Raw genomic sequence first — 19,992 nt, forward strand, 5'->3', positions numbered from 1 at the left:
ATACAAAAGTATCCAGCACCTAACACAACAAAGGTAAAATTCACAATATCTGGCAACCAATTAAAAATTACATTAAAAATGAAAGACACAGAAAAGAATCTTGAAAGCAGCCAGAGCTTTTAAAATTATCAAGCATACAAAGAAGCAAGAAAATAAAACCCATAATAAAGAAAAAAATCAATCATAACTAACCTAGAATTTATGAAGATGATAGAATTAATAAACAAGAATAGTAAGACAGATATTTTTACTGCTTCCATATGATTGATAAAATTGAAGAAATATTGAGCAAGTTGAGACATGGAAGATATTTTTTCAAAAAGTAAAACTTCTAAATATGAAAACTCTCATATGAGATGAAAAACACAAATGGAAGAGATTAAAAGAATAGAAATTGCAGAAGAAAAGACTAGTGAACTTGAAGACAGAAATAGAAATTACCCAAAATGAAACACAGAGGAAAAAAAACTGGGTAAAAAATTAAGAGAAGAAAAAAAACTGGGTAAAAAATTAACAGAGCACCAGTGACCTTGGGAAAACTTCAAATGGCCTAGCACACATGAAATTGGAGTCTCCCAAGGAGAGAAGGCAGGAAGGACAGAAAAAAAAAAAAAGTAATGACTGAAACTTTACCAAATTTAGTAAAAACGATAATCCCCCAGTTTCCAAAAGCTCAATGAACATCAAGAAACAGGCAGCAAACTACACAAAGGCCATAAGCAGATGGCTTAATGCCAGTGATGAGAGCTCCACTCGGGCAGCAGCAGTAGGTAACTGATTCCAGCAGCAGTAGGGAACTCTAATTTCTAGATTTTTCCTCTAAGTTTTCAGAACCCCATCACTGCACCCCCTCAGAGGTAAACTGTCCAGAACCTTCTCTCTCTTCAAGTCTCTGTCCCAGCTCTACAGGGGAATCTCTCCTCTGTGGTCTCGAGGCATCAGCACCAACACCAGACAGTGCCTCTTCTTTGGTGGTCTGTGCCCAAGCTCCCAGGGTCCTTCCTTCTTCAGGCTTCTCATTGCTGATAAACCCAACCCCTTCCCTGTGCAGCCCTAGCCCAAGGGATGGGGGTTGCTTTCCCATTATTACTACCTCTGTGGTATCACAGTGTTTCCTTTTTGCCTGTTTAACCAATTCCTTATGTTAAATACTGTTTAAACAACAGAGAAGGATGATTGCATTTTTTGGGCAAAAGTATAAACATTTTTTAAAATCATTTTATAGAATTTCAAAGATGTACAGAGGAGTGCACATATAAGCTAAGTAGCCGGAGTTGAAACACGTTGGTTCTTGAGCTGTTCTCTCAGTTTCCAATCTACCCCCTTTATTCCCATCTTTGTGATCTGGGGCTTTGCCAGGTGGGTGACCAATAGATTCTGTCCAAAAAGTGTGCTACAGGGACACAGGAAGCTAGAGGGGAAACAAGGGACTTGCTTTTTTTCTGCTTTATTTCCTGTTTCTGTCAACATCACCCTAATAATAGTTCTTCACTCTATAAGTAGTGATTGATTGCCTGTAGGTTCCAGTGACCCCGCAATCCCAGTAGCAGCCTCCTTGTTCCCTCTCAGAAATTCCAGTACAAGCTGCCTGGACTGCTCTCCTCTGAGGTCTGAGTCCCAGCTCCATGGATTTGCTGAACTATTTCTTCCGCTGAATTCTTTTCTGAATTCCTGAGGCAACAGCACCAGTTAGGCTGTGCCCCCTTCTCCAAGATTTACCAGTTGTGGCGTCTTTCCTCCAAATTTCTCATCCCAGTGGCCTAACTCCTCAGATGTTGGGATACAAACTCTCCCTCAAGCTTTTAAATCCCATTAATCCCAAGTCTTCTCTTGGTCTCCACATCCCAGAGGGAGGTAACTACTTCTTGCAATTACTACCTTGGTGATATTTTCCTTTGGAATTTTATAGCATAAAGACATACTTATAAATGATACCAATTCTTTTCATGTCAGATATGCTATATTACACACAGGTTATTTTCACTTTTCCGTGCCAATTTCTTTTGTCTTATACCTACATTTTCAGAGATTTTCAATAACGGCTAAGTTATAAATGTGCATCAGTGCTTATGAAATGGGAAGGATCTACAAGAATTATGATTCTCATGTTTGCCTCACTTTGTCCAAGGGACGACGTTACGGACAGACTGAGAAATGGAAGACAAGAGATTCTCATATCCCTCATGATTTGGGGAAAGTTAGCCTTTAGGAAGCTAAGCCTCCTCATCTATAAAATACAACTCACAGATTATTGTAGATCTCTAACAAAGCGTTTATGTGGAAGCACTTTGTAATCACAAATGGTGTGTAAGGTTGTTTTTACTAGATGGTAAAAGAAAAGATGATGAGATAAGAGAGGTGGAAAGAAGAGAAACAACTGAAGAAAGTATTCTAGAGAAGTTTCTACCCACTCAGAACTCCACTGGGAATAAGTTAAAAAAAAAAAAAGGAAGAGCGTGGGCCTCTGTTTTTCCCATTCCATGCAACCCTGATCCCCACTCTACACGCCAAAGGTCCCTTTTGCCAACGACACAGAAGCCATTTATTAATGTACGGCAAATACTGTTTATTGCAGACTTTCCAGCTGACTCATGTGAAAAAGGCACTATGAAAATTAATGAATCTAGATAATCTCTCTAAATGGATTTATGTTAAAATATACAACATTCTTACATAACATCTGTTTTATATATGTGAAATAATATAACATTTAATGACAAAAATCATGTTTTCAAAAATAACATTTGTTGAAGGTTAAGTCTCTTTCTTTTCTCTACCTAGAATCTTTCACAGGATTAAAATATGTGTATATTATTTCTTATTACCGGAAAAACTTGACACAGAGAAACTCATAAAATGGCCCCAATTTGCTCTGAACTACTTATATCAATATTCAGGACTGAGGCCTTCATTTAGCAGAATACTGTAACACACACCAATGCAGGCTATTTCCTGTGACAGAGTTGGAATGTATATGACCTCTTTTACACTTGTGCTTTCTCATATATAAGAACACAGTATAGATAAGAAGAAGAATATAAACGGAATCAAAATACAAGCTATACAAGGAATTGTGATCAACAGAGCCACGACAGATAAAACGTCTCGGGAATGCTCCAAGGGTTTCTATTTGTATGTCCAAGGCCTTGTTGCGTTTTACAGTTCATTCAATGTTTTAATCTTTTTTAAAAACTGTTGGCATTAAGAACTTTAAATAAACCTAAACATTCTATTACTGAGTATGTTGAAGAAGAGACCTAAGTAAGCAGAGGCTAGCCTAAACTAAGCTATACCCTGGATGATACCTACCATAGTCACAGGCAAAAGTGAAACTGTTTAGATTTTGAATCATGGGCAATATCTCTGTTTTGTTGCAATAAATAAACTCATCACTGTCAAAAAAAAAAAAAGTCTGCTTAGGCATTGAGATGGGGATGAAATAATTAATCCAATAAAGGAAACCTCACCTTGGTAAAGTAGGCAAAATATTCCCAAGGTGAGAAATTCTGTTTAAAATGTTTTCATTTTAATAAAAATAACGGGCCCAGGAGCAAGTCGTCTGCTTACTTATGTTTGCGTTGTTTCTTTATGGCGATAAATTCTGTACACCAAGAAATGAGAATCTGACATTCCCTTCATGGCTTCTTAAAACAAAGCACGTTGGAATAATGCCAAGAATAATGGAGTTTAAAAACTAATTAGTGACTGCTTCCCTCATCAAAAGATTCCACTCCTGAATCGCTAGCAGCAGCACTGATTTTTTCCTGTCGTCTTCGCATGATTTCTTGCAACTCAGAGCTGCCGTTGTTATCCTGAAAAACAAACACGGTTCGGACGAGACGGTTACTGGTTTGTGAGGCTGCAAATCATGTCATGAAATGGCTTAGGCTAAAAGTTCTTTGTGTTTTTCTTCTCATGTCTCTAAGGGGAAAACTGAAGGCCGCCCTTCATATAAGTGATGATGCTGGACTTTACTAACATCACATTTTCATTTATACTGTCTTAAGGCAATTCATTCACCATGCCTTTCACTTGAACCTGTTAAAGATAAATCAGTAATGCATGTGGAATGCTCTAGATTCCCTGGGGGAAAGAAGAGATTATACAAGAAGCACAAAAAGATGGTAAATTATCAAAGAATGCTCTTTAGGTCAAGTAAGATACTCATCTATCTACCTTAGGGAATTCTAAATCAGGCCCAGAGACTGGGCTCGGAAGACATCAAGTTTCCTCATACCAAAGGGTTCTGACCTTCTGACATCTTGTTGGCTTTTGTCCTTTCCAAACCTGGCCTACAGTCCCTATGCACCCTCCTTATTCCTCTCTCATCTACAGAAATCTCTGGCAACACAGGTGAGTAATATGAACCATGAACTAGATGCAAGAGAAGGGCATGATGGGAAGGTGCCTGGGGAAGACAAAGAACCTCAGGTAGGAAGTCTCTGTCTTAATTCACATCCAGAGGAACAGGAGCTAGAGGCCAGGAGCACATGGGAAGTCAGGGGAAATGACAGTGATAGGGAGTCTGGACTAAAGGAATTCAGAACGGTTAGGAATATGGAACTTTCTATCATAATCCTTAAGGAGGAATTTATACCTTCTCAACAAAATTAGAAGGTATAATGGTAACAAAACTGCCTCAGAAAAGATATAACCCCGACTCACATTCAATATACAAAAAGTCTAATATAGAATCAACCAAGATGAATGTCGTAGGAAAAATTTCCAAGGGAAATATAATTTCTCCTGAGTGAGAATGGTTACAGGGTTGTATGCACGAAGCTATTTTACTGAGTTATTTAACTGTTGAATTTATACAATAAACCTGCTAGAGATAATTACGTATTGATTTCACACCAAAGCCTATACCCTTTCATTGGAGTCTAAGTTTAATTTTCATGAAAGCTATTGAGAGCTGTGAGATGTAACAGTTAGAAACTACTACCCTTACACAGCCCACGTAAGTAGAGTAGGATATTGAAACCTTAAGAACAGCCAATCTAGAAAACATTTACTCTTTTTCTTTCATAGAAACAGCTATAACTAAAGAATGACGCTTCAGGGCCCGCTGTTTGCAATGATCCCTACCTAATATTTTCCCTCTGATTATTTATATGTATAAGCAGGCCTAAGGCACACAGCCACGGTTTTAAGACTTGACAACCTCTAACCTGCTAGAGTCTCCAAACTAAACATTAAGGACAGGTAAAAGGGTTCTGGCCTCTTAAGTCACTTACTCACCCGAAGTAAATGAGTAAATAAAATTCCTACAGAGGTCGTGCACGTAAAATGAGAACATTAGGCTTTTCACTAGATATCCAAAAGTATATGGAGCTCAAGCTTCATGTTATAGGAGCACTTATAACAAACTAATCTCCCTGAAAATGCTCGCTGATGGTCTCCAGTGACAGATTACTAAAGCTGAACCGAGTTGAATTCAGCTCTGCATGAAAGGCAAAGAGAGCGACCAATATGGACATAAATACTGTTTCCAGAGCTTTCAAATTGCAGTCCACACTCTTGACTAATGTAGAAAAACACCACCTTAGGTTGAGAAGTCGTACCTCTAATGCAGCTTTCTGTACAGTAATTTGGCTAAAGACTCTGGCCCCTTCAGGGCAGACGGTTCTCAGTTCATCTTTATTGAGAGAGAAAAGTTGTGCACCATTTAATACTCCAAGACTATTGACAGTTCTGAAAAAACAAAAGGAGGAAAAGAGGGAAATAGAGCATTAAAAATACTGTCTGGATTTGTGGTTGCCAAGGGGGAGGGATGGACTAGGAGTTTGGGGTTAGCAGATGCAAACTAGTATATAGAGGACGGATAAACGACAAGGCCCTACTGTATAGCACAGGGAACTACAGACAATATCCTGGGCTGAACCATAATGGAAAAGAATATAAAAAAGAATGCATACAGGTGTATAAGTGAGCTACTTTGCTGTACAGCAGAAATAAGCACAACATTGTAAATCAACTATACTTCAGTAAAAAGTAATTAAAAATAGGGCTTCCCTGGTGGCTCAGTGGTTGAGAGTCCGCCTGCCGATGCAGGGGACATGGGTTCGTGCCCCGGACCGGGAGGATCCCACATGCCGCGGAGCAGCTAGGCCCGTGAGCCATGGCCGCTGAGCCTGCGCGTCCGGAGCCTGCGCTCCGCAACGGGAGAGGCCACAAAAGTGAGAGGCCCACGTACCGCAAAAAAAAAATAAAATAAAACAAACAAACAAACAAATAAATAAAAAAAATACTGTCTGGATAAAACAAAAGAAAGATTTCTGGTCCTGCTACAACCTCTCTTCTCTAGGTGTCCCATACACTGGAACTCATAAATGGTACTAGAGTGCTTAGGGCAATGACAGGGGACGGTCATGATAACGACCCTGAGGCTATATAAGATCACTGATCGTGAAGTGTCAAAAAAGAGTCAACTGGGTTTATTATCTTTACTGTGTATTACCAATTTCTTGAAATTTGGTGTTTCGTAGAAGGAATGGATAACTTTCTAGTAGCCAAGCAACTGACTAACCAGTGTACCTCATGTTTTCAGTCACACTGGGTGAGTTTATAATGTGTCAAGTGCTCTTGAATATGTATTCGTCAAATAGTTCAAGTACATATATTCAAATATGTTTACCAAATACACGAGAAAATGTTTACAAGTTTTTAATTATAGACAAATAGAAACTTCACTGTGGCTTTCCTAAAGGAAAGCTCTATTAGATTATAACCTACGATAAGTAACGTCACCTATTTTTTATTTGCCTGGGATCTCTATGCTGCAGCAGGAGGAAAGGTTCTGCTGTATGTCCTCTGCGGTCTGGGGAGTCTAGGTAAGACTACAGACCTAGCCTGTGTGACCCTCTGAGGCAGAAAGACAGCCACCGGCCTCAAAGTTGCCAAGAGACTGCTCGAGGGACCAATGATGAACAGACACCACCATCTAGAAAATGGGGTACCATCAAATGATAGTTATTTCTCCTTCCTCCAATTTTTTTTTTTTTTAGCTAAAAATGGCTAGAGTCATTTCCTGAGCATGGAAACAGGTGCAGTTCGGGTTCTCACATTTTCTAAGAGTCACCTGTGACATCTTAGGGATCAAATTGAAAACACTGCATGTTATACACACAGAACTGTAAAGTATCCCCAGAGAGACTTACACAGGGTTGAAGCCCTTTGACTGCAACCATGTCTTCACATCCTCTGGGGTGGAGTCATAAGTGATATTGACAACTGGCACATTCTGCCGTGGCACGTGGAACTTCTTCTGGGCGGCGCTCCGACCAATGGTCAGTCTGTGGACGAGTTCATCCTGCACTTCCTCCATCTGAGATTTCCTTCCTAGATACCAACACAGAGGAGGTTAGTTTTGAAAGCCCTAACAGTTGTTGCTCTCTCTAGAACCCCAATGCCAAGAATCCTTTGACCCCAACAGGACTTACGATCTAGTATTCCTACCATCTTTCCTTTCATCCTCACCAAGTATAAACTCTGTGATCAATTATTAACATCACTCCCTGTCTCTTCTTTCTTCATTGTGTTCATCTGGCAAGCCCCCCACCTTTGTTAAATCTCACTTTCTCTTTATTCTGTGCTGAACTTGCACGCCAAATAGAACACAACAATGCTGAGTGAGCTCATGTTAAATTCACGATCATGAACCTCCATTGGGCTGTTAATGGTCTGTGACATTCATACTACATTTCCTGAGGCCAGTGGCTTTCAACTGGGGGAAATTTTAACCACAGGGTACATCTGGCAATGGCTAGAGATACTTTGGGATGTCACAAACAGGGGGCAAGGGGGAAGGAAGCTACAGTCATGCAGTGGGTAGAGGCCCGGGATGGACAAAACATTCTGCAGTGCACACAGGTCACGTTGCTACATCAGAGAATTATCTAGCCCCAAATGTCCACAGGGGCTCAGGTTGAGAAATCCTGCCTGGGACCGTATAACTGTCCGTGGTCAGACAAGTATTTCCTATCTTCTTCCTTCTGCAAACCTCCAGTTCCCAGCCCTCAGTCCTCTCCCTGAGCTGATGATTTCACTTGCATAATTTCTGAGTAAAATGAAGAAGTTAAAAGAAAACCTCCCGAAGTTCCCCCAGCAGCTCTCCTTACCACCAGCACTTTCCCCGTACACTCTGCCAGCCTTCCTTCTATTACATTATAGATGAACTGTTTCCACTCTCCTCAGGCCAGCCCCTCTACATGTGCACTAGACTCCGTGTCCTCTGTCTGTTTGAATACTTTGACAGTAACTTCCCCCCTGCTTCTCCCATGTTATCAATTTTCCTCTTTTACTGAATCATTTCATCCGCTTACAAGCATGCTATTATTTTATTTCTCTCATGTTTAAATAAGCCCTTTCTTAACCCCACATCCCCTGCCAGCTACTGCCCATTTCTCTGCTCCCCTTTTAGCAAAACTCCATGAGAAGCTGTCTATACCAGCTGACTCCAATTCCCATTCTCCAATTTCCTCTTGAATTCACTGCGATCAGGCTTTTGGCCCCATCCCTCCATGCCATTTTGCTAAACTCCAATGGTTGATTCCCAGTCGTTTCCTCATTTAATCTAGCAACAACACTTGAAGAAGGCGCTCCCTCCTTGAAACACTTTCTTCTTATGGCCTTCAGGACACCACACTCTCTGATTTTCCTCCTGTCTTACTGGCCTCTCCTCAGCATCCTTTTCTCAGATGCTCATCTCATCTCCCCAACTCTCCAGGCCACAGTCCTTGGACCTCTTCTGTGTCTGCACTCACTCCATCAATGATTGTTGTGCCTGGTCTCCTGGCTTTAAATGCCATTTAAAAGCTGATGACTACCCAAATTATTTCTCTAGTCCAGACTGGTCCTCAGAACTCTAGACCAATATACATCAACTGCCTATTTGATATATTCATTGGATGTCTATTAGCTATCTCAAACATAACATGTTCACATCTGAATTACTCATGTTCTTCCTGAAGCTTACTTTTATGCTAGACTTCCTAACTTGCTAATTCTATTTTTCCAGTTCCCCCAACAAAATACCATGTAGGTATGCCTGACTCCCCTTTGCCCTCGATTATATCCAATCCATTGGCAAATCCTGTCGGTCCTACCATTAGAATACACCACACAGACCAATCACTTCACTCCATTTTTTTCTATTAGCAGCCTGGTCTGAGCCACCAGCCTTTTTACAGGTCTCTCTGCTTCTACTCTCCATGAACCCACTCTTCACTCTCCATCCTTTTCTCAATGTAACAGATAAAGTGATGCATTTAAAATGTGAGTCAGATACACACACACACACACATACACACACACACACACACACAGATACATTATTTGTATATCACCTTCAAGAATTAAGTGCAAAGAACTGATATAGTAATCCAATTAACTAACTTGGCAAGTGACAGTGACCTGGACACTAAGGAAGCTTTTGTGACCATTGTTCTGATTGGTTTTTTCAGGGAAAGTATTTTTAGAAAGTGTTTGGTGCCCCTGGGAAATAAATGAAAGTGTGAAATAATCAAATAGTGTTATTTCAGCCTAATTTTTTTTAATGCCTCAAGTACTCAGGAAACCTTTTGAAAAAGAAAGAAGTCAAAAGAAAGAGAACTAAGAGAAGGGAAGGGAGGAAAGGAGGGAGGATGAGGGGGCTAAAGAGAGTAAGAGGGAATATAATTGATTGTTATATTTAAGTAATACAGGACATGCATTTCATTAGTTAACTCTTTTAAATCAGTACAATGTAGTCACACTGCCATACAACACAGGAGTACATCTCAAAGAAATACAAGAGAAAAAGTATAACCACACTAAAATAGTTATCTCCTTATCTGTTGACTTAGCCACTGTGGGATCATTTCCAGTCCACAGCATAACCTCTTTCCAGGGAATATAAAAACCTCTTCTAATGTGTTCCTGGTTTTGGTTTCCATTGGCAATGTTCTAGCACATAACAACACACCAGACAAACTTTACACCTCTTTCTAAAACAACACTTCTGATTACAAAAGATTAAACTCATATAAAAGGACTAACATTTCAAAGGAAATGGAAGACATGCAAAACAACTGAAGCATTGATATCTTCAAAAGTGATGAAGAGAACCTTTTTGAATCTTACAAGTCAAACTGAATAGCTTATATGACACAGGGCTCCAAGCAGCTAGTTTGAATAAACGCAGTAAACACTTCAGAAAAGGAGCCGGGTTCTCGCTACTTGTGACATTTTAAAAATAGGTCTGTTGACTTTTTTCCCTTGTTCATAGCTATTTGGTAACATTTTTATGGGTGAGTATTCAATTTACAGCTCCTTCCATTTTACTCTTATCAGAAGTCTAGGCCATAAGCAGGGAACGCAAGTACCACAAAAAGTATATTTTGAAAGAGACCTGGTTACCAGTAAAGAAGCATGTCTATTTGGTTCTAAAAAGACTGCTGAGAAGCCCCAATATTCGTTCAGTAGAAATGTTCTTCAAAAAAGTGCTCAAGAAAGAAAGTTATCAAGAAAATATTTGTTTTATAAAAAGGACTATAGTTAATGTCAAACTATACTTCTGAGCTATCTTTAAAAGGAACATTACATAAGTAAATGCAAAATTTTATTAGTTTAAGGAAACAAGTACGTGTGTAAATTTGGGGACATATGTTTATGTTTTACATACCAGTGTCACCCTTTGACTTATGAAAAACAGACTTGAAAATGATGAGTCACAATTATTAGGCGGGTTCTCTATCTTTAAAGTATTCTAACCATGCCTCTTTCCCACTAGGTTATTCTTAGTTTCTTAGACTAGGACAAAGAACAAACTGTCCCAGCCCACAGACTGTTCCAAAACTGGGCCTGGATGCCTATGAACCCTGACCCCAGGCCTGGAAAAAGACTGCCACTGTGTCAAAGATTACCGTGCTGACGTAACAAAGAAGGGAGATGTTATAAACTTGTGGGAAGAATGAAGAAAGTTTCTGAGAGGAAAATTTTCCTTAGGGAAATCAATAAAAACATTTACAGAACTTTCTCATTTCAAAACTATGTCTTTCGTGTCTGAAAAAAAAATAAAAGCATCTTTTCAAAAAATACACAAAAATATTTTAAAATTTACTTGCCAGTTATATTTATGCACACACACTCTCATACACACACATGCACAGGCATAGTTGTTTCTGCCACACAGATAGAGCTAATCATTTTTCCAAAACTTCAGTTTTCCATTAGTTCTTTGGTAAGGTCACGATATGGATGAGAAGGTAATTTTAATTGGCTATACTTCAGCTGAGAAAGTAATATATAAAAGTAGGTTTGTGTTTATTGCATTTAACCAGAATTTCCAGAACAATTAAATAGTAATAGTTTCAGTGTCTTCTTTTTTTTTTTTTTTTAACAGTGGATTCATCAGTGTCTTCTTTTTAATTTTCTTTAAATCAAGAGTGACCACAACTGAAGAGATAGGGCTATGATTTACTGAGATGAGAACTTGAATCTTAAGTTCCAATCTCAGCTATAAAGTTAATAGTTCAAAACTTGTATCTGGACTCGGGCACAGGGAGCCTGCTGAGCTCCCAGTCTAATCCCCTGCCCTTTCCAGGTCACGTGGGTCCTTGGGGGCATAGGAGGGAGGCCGGGGAGATCAGGAGAGTCAGGCGGGAGGGGCCCTCCCAGAACCCAGACCGGAAGAGCAGCAGAGGAGAGGAGGGCATTTGCCCCACCCACTCGAGCCCAGGAAGCCTGCTAGGCTCCCAGGTGAGGTCTCCCGCCCTCTGAGACTGGGGTGGGGGGCACGCCTGGGCCCCTTTTGTTCCTTGAGCCTAAGCCCCACCGCCCACAGCCCCCAGGGCCTTTTCCAGCCCTGTGGGTCCTGAGCATTGGCCCCACCCACCACCCAAACCTCACCCTTACTTAGGCCCCACCCTCCACAGCCAAGGTCTTTCCATCCCCCCCCCCCCAACTTTGTTTTCCTTTCCCTCCTTCTCTTTTTTTACAATTGTGGTACTGATGTACCTTCTGGTTGTTGATTCATCTATATTTTTATTTTTACATTCTTTCTAAAATATGTTAGTTTCCTAGCCTGATTTTATTTTTTATTTTGTTACTTTTCTCTCTCTCTTTTTTTGTTTTTTGCCACCCCACGTGGCTTGCAGGATCTTGATTTGCGACCCTGGGGTCGGGGGGAAGCTCCTGCAGTGGGAGCTCCAAGTCTGAACCACTGGACTAACAGAGAACCTCAGACCCCAGGGAATATTCATCGGAGTGAGGTCTCACAGAGTTCCTCATCTCAGCACCAAGACTCAGCTCAACCCAATAACCTACAAACTCCAGTGTTGGAAGCCTCAGGCCAAATGACCAGTAAAACAGGAACACAATTGCACACATTAAAAAAAAAAAATGAGATGGCAAAAAAAAAAATGTCATAGATGACAGAGCAAGGTAAAACCCTACAAGACCAAATAAATGAAGAGGAAATAGGCAATCTACCTGAAAAAGAATTCAGAGTAATGATAGTTAAGATGACCCAGAATCTTGGAAATAGAATGGAAGCATGGATTGAGCAAATACAAGAAATGTTTTACAAAGATCTAGAAGAACTAAAGAACAAACAGAGATGAAAACACAGTAACTGAAATGAAAAATACACTAGAAGGAATCAATAACAGAATAACGGAGGCAGAAGAATGAATAAGTGAGCTGCAAGACAAATGGTCGAAATAACTGCCAAGGAGCAGAATAAAGAAAAAAGAATGAAAAGAATTGAAGACAATCTCAGAGGCCTCTGGGACAACACCAAACGTACCAACATTCAAATTATAGGGGTCCCAGAGGAAGGAGAGAAAAAGAAAGGGTCTGAGAAAATATTTGAAGAGATTATAGTCGAAAACTTCCCTAACATGGGAAAGAAAATAGTCACCCAAGTCCAGGAAGCGTGGAGAGTCCCATACAGGATAAACCCTAGGAAAAACACACCAAGACACATATCAATCAAACTAATAAAAATTAAATTCAAAGAAAAAATATTAAAAGCAGCAAGGGAAAAACAAAAAATAACATACAAAGGAATCCCCATAAGGTTGTCAGCTGACTTTTCAGTGGAAATTCTGCAGGCCAGAGGGAGTGGCAGGATATACTTAAAGTGATGAAAGAGCAAAACCTATAACCAAGATTACTCTACCCAGCAAGGATCTCATTCAGATTCAATGGAGAAGTCAAAGCTTTTCAGACAAACAAAAGCTAAGAGAATTCAGCACCACCAAACCAACTTTACAACAAATGCTAAAGAAACTCCTCTAAGCGGGGAAACACAGAGAAGAAAAAGGCCCACAAAAACAAACCCAAAACAATTAAGAGAATGGTAATAGGAACATACATATCGATAATAACCCTGAACGTAAATGCCCCAACCAAAAGACACAGACTGGCTGAATGGATACAAAAACAAGACCCATATGTATGCTGTCTACAAGAGACCCACTTCAGACCTAGGGACACATACAGACTGAAAGTGAAGGGATGGAAAAAGATATTTCATGCAAATGGAAATCAAAAGAAAGCTGGAGTAGCAATACTTGTATCAGATAAAATAGACTTTAAAGACTGTTACAAGAGATAAGGAGGGACACTACATAATGATCAAAGGATCAATCCAAGAAGATATAACAATTATAAATGTTTATGCACCCAACATAGGAGCACCACAATACATAAGGCAGATGTTAACAACCACGAAAGGAGAAATCGACAGTAACACAATAAGAGTAGGGGACTTTAATATCCCACTTACACCAATGGACAGATCATCCAAACAGAAAATAAATAAGGAAACACAAGCTTTAAATGACACAACTGACCAGATAGATCTAATTGATATTTATAGAACATTCCACCCAGAGTGGCAGAATACACTTTCTTCTCAAATGCGCATGGAACATTCTCCAGGATAGATCACATCTTGGGTCACAAAGCAAGCCTCAGTAAATTTAAGAAAGTTGAAATCATATCAAGCATCTTTTCTGACCACAATGGTATGAGATTGGAAATCAATTACAGGAAAAAAACTGTAAAAAATACAAACACATGGATACTAAACAGTGTGCTACTAAATAACCAAGAGATCACTGAAGAAATCAAAAAAATACATAGAAACAAATGGCAACGAAACATGACAACCCAAAACCTATGGGACGCAGCAAAAGCAGTTCTAAGAGGAAAGGTTATAGCAATTCAATCTCACCTTAAGAAACAAGAAAAACCTCAAATAAACAATCTAACCCTACACTTAAAACAACTAGAGAAAGAAGAACAAAGAAAACCCAAATTCCATAGAAGGAAAGAAATCATAAAGATCAGAGCAGAAATAAATGAAATAGAAACAAAGAAAACAACAGCAAAGATCAATAAAACTAAAAGCTGGTTCTTTGAGAAGATAAACAAAATTGATAAACCCTTAGCCAGATTCATCAAGAAAAAAAGGGAGAGGACATAAGTCAATAAAATTTGAAATGAAAATGGAGAAATCACAACTGACACTGCAGAAATACAAAGGACTATAAGAGACTATTACAAACAACTAAATGCCAATAAAATGGACAACCACGAAGAAGTGGACAAATTCCTGGAAAGGTACAATTCTCCAAGACTGAACCAGGAAGAATTAGAAAGATAAACAGACCTATCACAAGTAATGAAATTGAAACCGTAATTAAAAATCTTCCAACAAACAAAAGTCCAGGTCCAGAAGGCTTCACAGGTGAATTCTATCAAACATTTAGAGAAGAGCTAACACCTATCCTTCTCAAACTCTTCCAAAAAATTGCAGAGGAAGGAACACTCCCAAACTCATTCTACGAAGCCACCATCACCCTGATACCAAAACCAGAAAAAAGACATCACAAAAAAGGAAAATCATAGGCCAATATCACTGATGAACACATATGCAAAAATCCTCAACAAAATACTAGCAAACAAAATCCAACAGCACATTAAAAGGATCATACATCATGATCAAGTGGGATTTATCCCAGGGATGCAAGGATTCTTCAAAATAGGCAAATCATTCAATGTGATACACTACATTAACAAATTAGGGAATAAAAACCATATGATCACCTCAATAGATGCAGAAAAAGCTTTTGACAAAATTCAACACCGATTTATGATAAAGACTCTCCAGAAAATGGGCATAGAGGGAACCTACCTCAACATAATAAAGGCCATATATGACAAACCCACAGTGAGCATCATACTCAATGGTGAAAAACTGAAAGCATTTCTACTAGGATCAGGAAAAAGACAAGGATGTCCACTCTTGCCACTCTTATTCAACATAGTTTTGGAAGTCCTAGCCAGAGCAATCATAGAAGAAAAAGAAATAAAAGGAATACAAATTGGAAATGAAGAAGTACAACTGTCACTGTTTGCAGATGACATGATACTAAATATAGAAAATCCTAAAGATGCCACTAGAAAACTAGTAGAACTAATCAGTGAGTTTGGTAAGGTTGCAGGATACAAAATTAATGCATAGAAATCCATGGCATTCCTATACACCAACAATGAAAAATCAGAAAGAGAAATTAAGGAAACACTCCCATTTACTGTTGCAACAAAAAGAATAAAATACCTAGGAATAAACCTGCCTAAGGAGGTGAAAGACTTGTACTCAGAAAACTATAGAACACTGATGAAAGAAATCAAAGATGACATAACCAGATGGAGAAATATACCACGTTCTTGGATTGGAAGAATCAATATTGTGAAAATGACTATACTACCCAAAGCAATCTACAGATTCAATGCAGTCCCTATCAGACTACCAATGGCATTCTTCACAGAATTAGAACAAAAAATCATACAATTCGTATGGAAACACAAAAGACCCCGAATAGCCAAAGCAATCTTGAGAAAGAAAAACGGAGTTAGAGGAATCAGGCTCCCCAACTTCAAACTATACCACAAAGCTACAGTAATCAAGACAGAATGGTACTGGCACAGAAACAGGAATATAGATCAATGATACAGGATAGAATGCCCAGAGATAAGCCCACACACATATGGGCACCTAAGTTATGAGAAAGGAGGCAAGAACATACAATGGAGAAAAGACAGCCTCTTCAATAAGTGCTGTTGGGAAAACTGGACAGCTACATGTAAAAGAATGAAATTAGAACACTACCTAACACCATACACAAAAATAAACTCCAAATGGATTACAGACTTAAATGTAAGACCAGACACTATAAAACTTCTAGAGGAAAACATACGAAAAACACTCTGACATAAACCACAGCAAGATCTTTTTTGACCCACCTCCTAGAGTAATGGAAATAAAAACAAAAATAAACAAATGCGACTTAATTAAACTTAAAAGCTTTTGCACAGCAAAGGAAACCATAAACAAGACAAAAAGACAACCCTCAGAATAGGAGAAAATATTTGCAAATGAAACAACAGACAAAGGATTAATCTCCAAAATATACAAACAGCTCATGGAGCTCAATATCAAAAAAACAATCCAGTTAAAAAATGGGCGGAAGACTTAAATAGACGTTTCACCAAGGGAGACCTACAGATGGCCAAGAGGCACATGAAAAGATGCTCAACATCACTAATTACTAGAGAAATGCAAATCAAAGCTACAATGAGGTATCACCTCACGCCAGTCAGAATGGCCATTATCAAAAAAGGTAGAAACAATAACTGCTGCAAAGGGTGTGGTGAAAAGGGAACCCTTCTACACTGTTGGTGGGAATGTAAATTGATACAACCACTATGGAAAACAGTATGGAGGTTCCTTAAAAAACTAAAAATAGAACTACCATACGACCCAGCAATCCCACTACTGGGCATATAGCCTGAGGAAAGCATAATTCAAAAAGAGACATACCACAATGTTCACTGCAGCACTATTTACATTAGCCAGGACATGGAACCAACCTAGATGTTCATCGACAGATGAATGGATGAAGATGTGGCATATATATACAATGGAATATTACTCAGCCATAAAAAAGAGGTGAAATTGAGTTATTTGTAGTGAGGTGGATGGACTTAGAGTCTGTCATACAGAGTGAAGTAAGTCAGAAAGAGAAAAACAAATACCATATGCCAACGCATATATATGGAATCTAAAAAAACCCCAAAACAAATGGTACTGATGAACCTAGTTACAGGGCAGGAATAAAGAGGTAGATATAGAGAATGGACTTGATGACATGGGGTGGGAGGGTGAAGCTGGGGCGAAGAGAGAGTAGCATGGACATATATACACTACCGAATGTAAAATGGTTGGTGGGAAGCAGCAGCACAGCACAGGGAGATCGGCTCTGTGCTTTGCGATGACCTAGAGGGGTGGGATAGGGAGGATGGGAGGGAGGCTCAAGAGGGAGGGGATATGGGGACATGTGTATGCATGTGGCTGATTTTCTTTGTTGTGCAACAGAAACTAACATAGTATTGTGAAGCAATTAAACTCCAATAAAGATGTATTAAAAAAAAAATAAAAAAAACTAGTATCTGGATGCCAGAGATGAGATTTGATATGAAGACAAATTTTCAAGTCACTCCTTTTCCAACAGTATGAACAATATTGAAAGAAATGAAAATAGAGTGATCATCTACAGTAAAAGTATGTTTATATGAGAAAAGAACCCGGAACTGAGCCCTAGGAGAAGCCATTTGAGGGAATGAAAAATATCCTTTACACACACATACACTTTATATACTTTTATCATATTAAGGAAACATCTTCCTGGCTCTAGTCTTCCAAGAATTTTTATGTATCACGTATCGATAAAGCAAAGTAATTTTATAATACTTTGAAAAACATAATTTGAAGATTAAACAGACAAGATAAAATATGCTACAAAACAAAATAAAAATTATCTTAGAATTATCTTTAGTTTTCAAATTATCCACCCTGCTGTTCCCAAGTACTAACAAGGATAATCCAAAGTTGGCCATAGGGTCTTTTGTTTTAACTTATTTAAATCTGGTTTTCAGATTTAACCACTCACATGAAAAATAAAACTTCAATTTACGAAAGTATGAAGTTGAAGTCTAAAATTCTGAATTTGGAGGGCAAATTTGAAAGTGCTATTGGCAGGTTGATTATATTAAGCTAGTGTGACTGTGTGTGTATATAGACACACACACACACTATATATATATATATATATATATATATATATATGGCAAATATTAGGAATAGAAGCAGGAAGACTATGATGGTGATACTGATGACGATAAGAGTAAATATGTACTAACTGCTTATAATGTGTCATATTGGTTAAAATCAATCAGGCTTTTTCAGCCTCAGTACCATCGATATTTTGGGCCAGATGATTCTGTTGTGTGTGTGTGAGCGGGGGAGAGGGAAGTTGTCCCGTTCATCTTAGGATGTTGTTAACTACATCCCTAACTTCTACTTATTATAATAGATGCCAGTAGCATCCACCCAATTGTGGTCAAAATATGTCTCCGGACAAATACCAAATGTCCCCAGGGGAAGGGGGCAAAATCACCCCTGGCTGAGAACGACTGGTCTAAATGCTTTATATGCATTATTTCATGAAATCCTCACAATTATCCTATGAAGTAGATATCACTGTCCCCCCCTTTTCAGATATTAAAGCATACAGAGGATCATTAAATCCTTGACAGTCTCGTGGCCAGCAAGTGATATTTCACTATACAAACCCAAGCATGTCTGGCTCCAGAGTCTGTATTCAATCACCACAATATATTGGAATATGTAGAAATACACCCATTAGAGAGTAGACAGAACTTCCTGTTTCTCGGAATTACTTGGAGGATGAGAAATGAGGTGAAAAATCTTTGCAATCTATGAAGTACCGTGCAAGGACTATTCTGTATATTTAATAATATTTATTACCAGCAGAACCAACAATAAACAATTTTTACTTAGAGTGCTTTTAATTCCCAGGAGAAACTGTATATATTTTGCCTCCCTAGGAAACTTACGGTCAACAGGAACTTGTTTTTGTCGTTGGCTATCTCGCACAACACTGCCACCACTCTCACTGGAGCTGCTGTTCTGACGGGTTACATTTGCTGGGACCTTTGACACAGGTGCTGAAGCAGAAGGTGGGAGGGGAACAGGAACAGGAGCTGGTGTTGGAGGAGGTGATGGAGCAGAGGGAATGTCAGTTGCTCTTGGACCATACTCCATCCTTTGTTTCTATAAAAAGACAAATCATTAATTCGGAATTGTGAAAATATAAACCTAGGCTAGGAAAACAAATTATACTTTGACAGGACCCTGTTGGCTATTTATTTGTAAACCTCCTTGCAAATCCATAGCAGATTTGTGTGTGTTAATATATATACATACATATATATGTATGTATAGACAGACATGCACAACCCTCCAATCCTACCTGATGTAATAATTATTAAAAATTATTTTTTAAATATTCTACACATTTGTTCACAATCAAAAAGGATACACCAATAGCAAACATTAGTACTAATAGTAATAAATGTCAAGAAAACTAAATTTGAACCTGGAATCACACAAGATCAGGGTAGGTCAAGAGATTTCTGATTATTTTATAGTTTCCGTTAATAAGAACTTCTAACTGCACCAGAAGCCTAAATATCAATAACAGAAAGCATTACTTACTCCTTATTTTAAATATATATTATATACAAAAGTGTTTAATTCTGCTGTTTCCAAGTAATTTGTTAAGAAGAGGGGTAATATTTCAGTAGATAAAAGGAGTATGCTTTAAAATAAACAAGTAATTTAAAAGTATTGTTAATTTTTTCAAGCCATATCCCTTTCTGCCATCATCTTAATGCTAATTTATTAAATTTAGAAAGTTTCCTTGTTAAAATAGGAATGTGGTGAGGGTAATGGTATGGTCTTTAATTAAATGTTTATGACTATGAAATTGTTCTATGACAATTTCAAAGAACTGGAAAAAGAATAGATACGTGTATATGTATAACTGAATCACTTTGCTGTACACCTGAAACTAACAC

The 19,992-nt window shown here is 38.6% G+C and overlaps 1 protein-coding gene across 10 annotated transcripts in view; it reads right to left on the reverse strand.

Moving 5' to 3' along the window:
• Window positions 1–2,528: 2,528 nt before the first annotated feature.
• Window positions 2,529–19,992, reverse strand: part of EPS8 (EGFR pathway substrate 8, signaling adaptor) — a 191,422-nt gene continuing 173,958 nt past the window's right edge. For all 10 annotated transcript variants that reach the window (XM_067695779.1, XM_067695780.1, XM_067695789.1 and 7 more), the window contains 4 exons: window positions 18,970–19,186; window positions 7,161–7,341; window positions 5,565–5,694; window positions 2,529–3,812 (listed from right to left, as the gene is read on the reverse strand). In XM_067695779.1, the coding sequence (XP_067551880.1) occupies window positions 3,699–3,812; window positions 5,565–5,694; window positions 7,161–7,341; window positions 18,970–19,186 (642 nt within the window). In that variant the 3' untranslated portion in view covers window positions 2,529–3,698. The remainder of the gene's footprint in view (window positions 3,813–5,564; window positions 5,695–7,160; window positions 7,342–18,969; window positions 19,187–19,992) is intronic.

This window comes from Pseudorca crassidens, chromosome 11 (genome assembly GCF_039906515.1).
Source record: "Pseudorca crassidens isolate mPseCra1 chromosome 11, mPseCra1.hap1, whole genome shotgun sequence".
NCBI classification, from domain to species: domain Eukaryota; kingdom Metazoa; phylum Chordata; class Mammalia; order Artiodactyla; family Delphinidae; genus Pseudorca; species Pseudorca crassidens.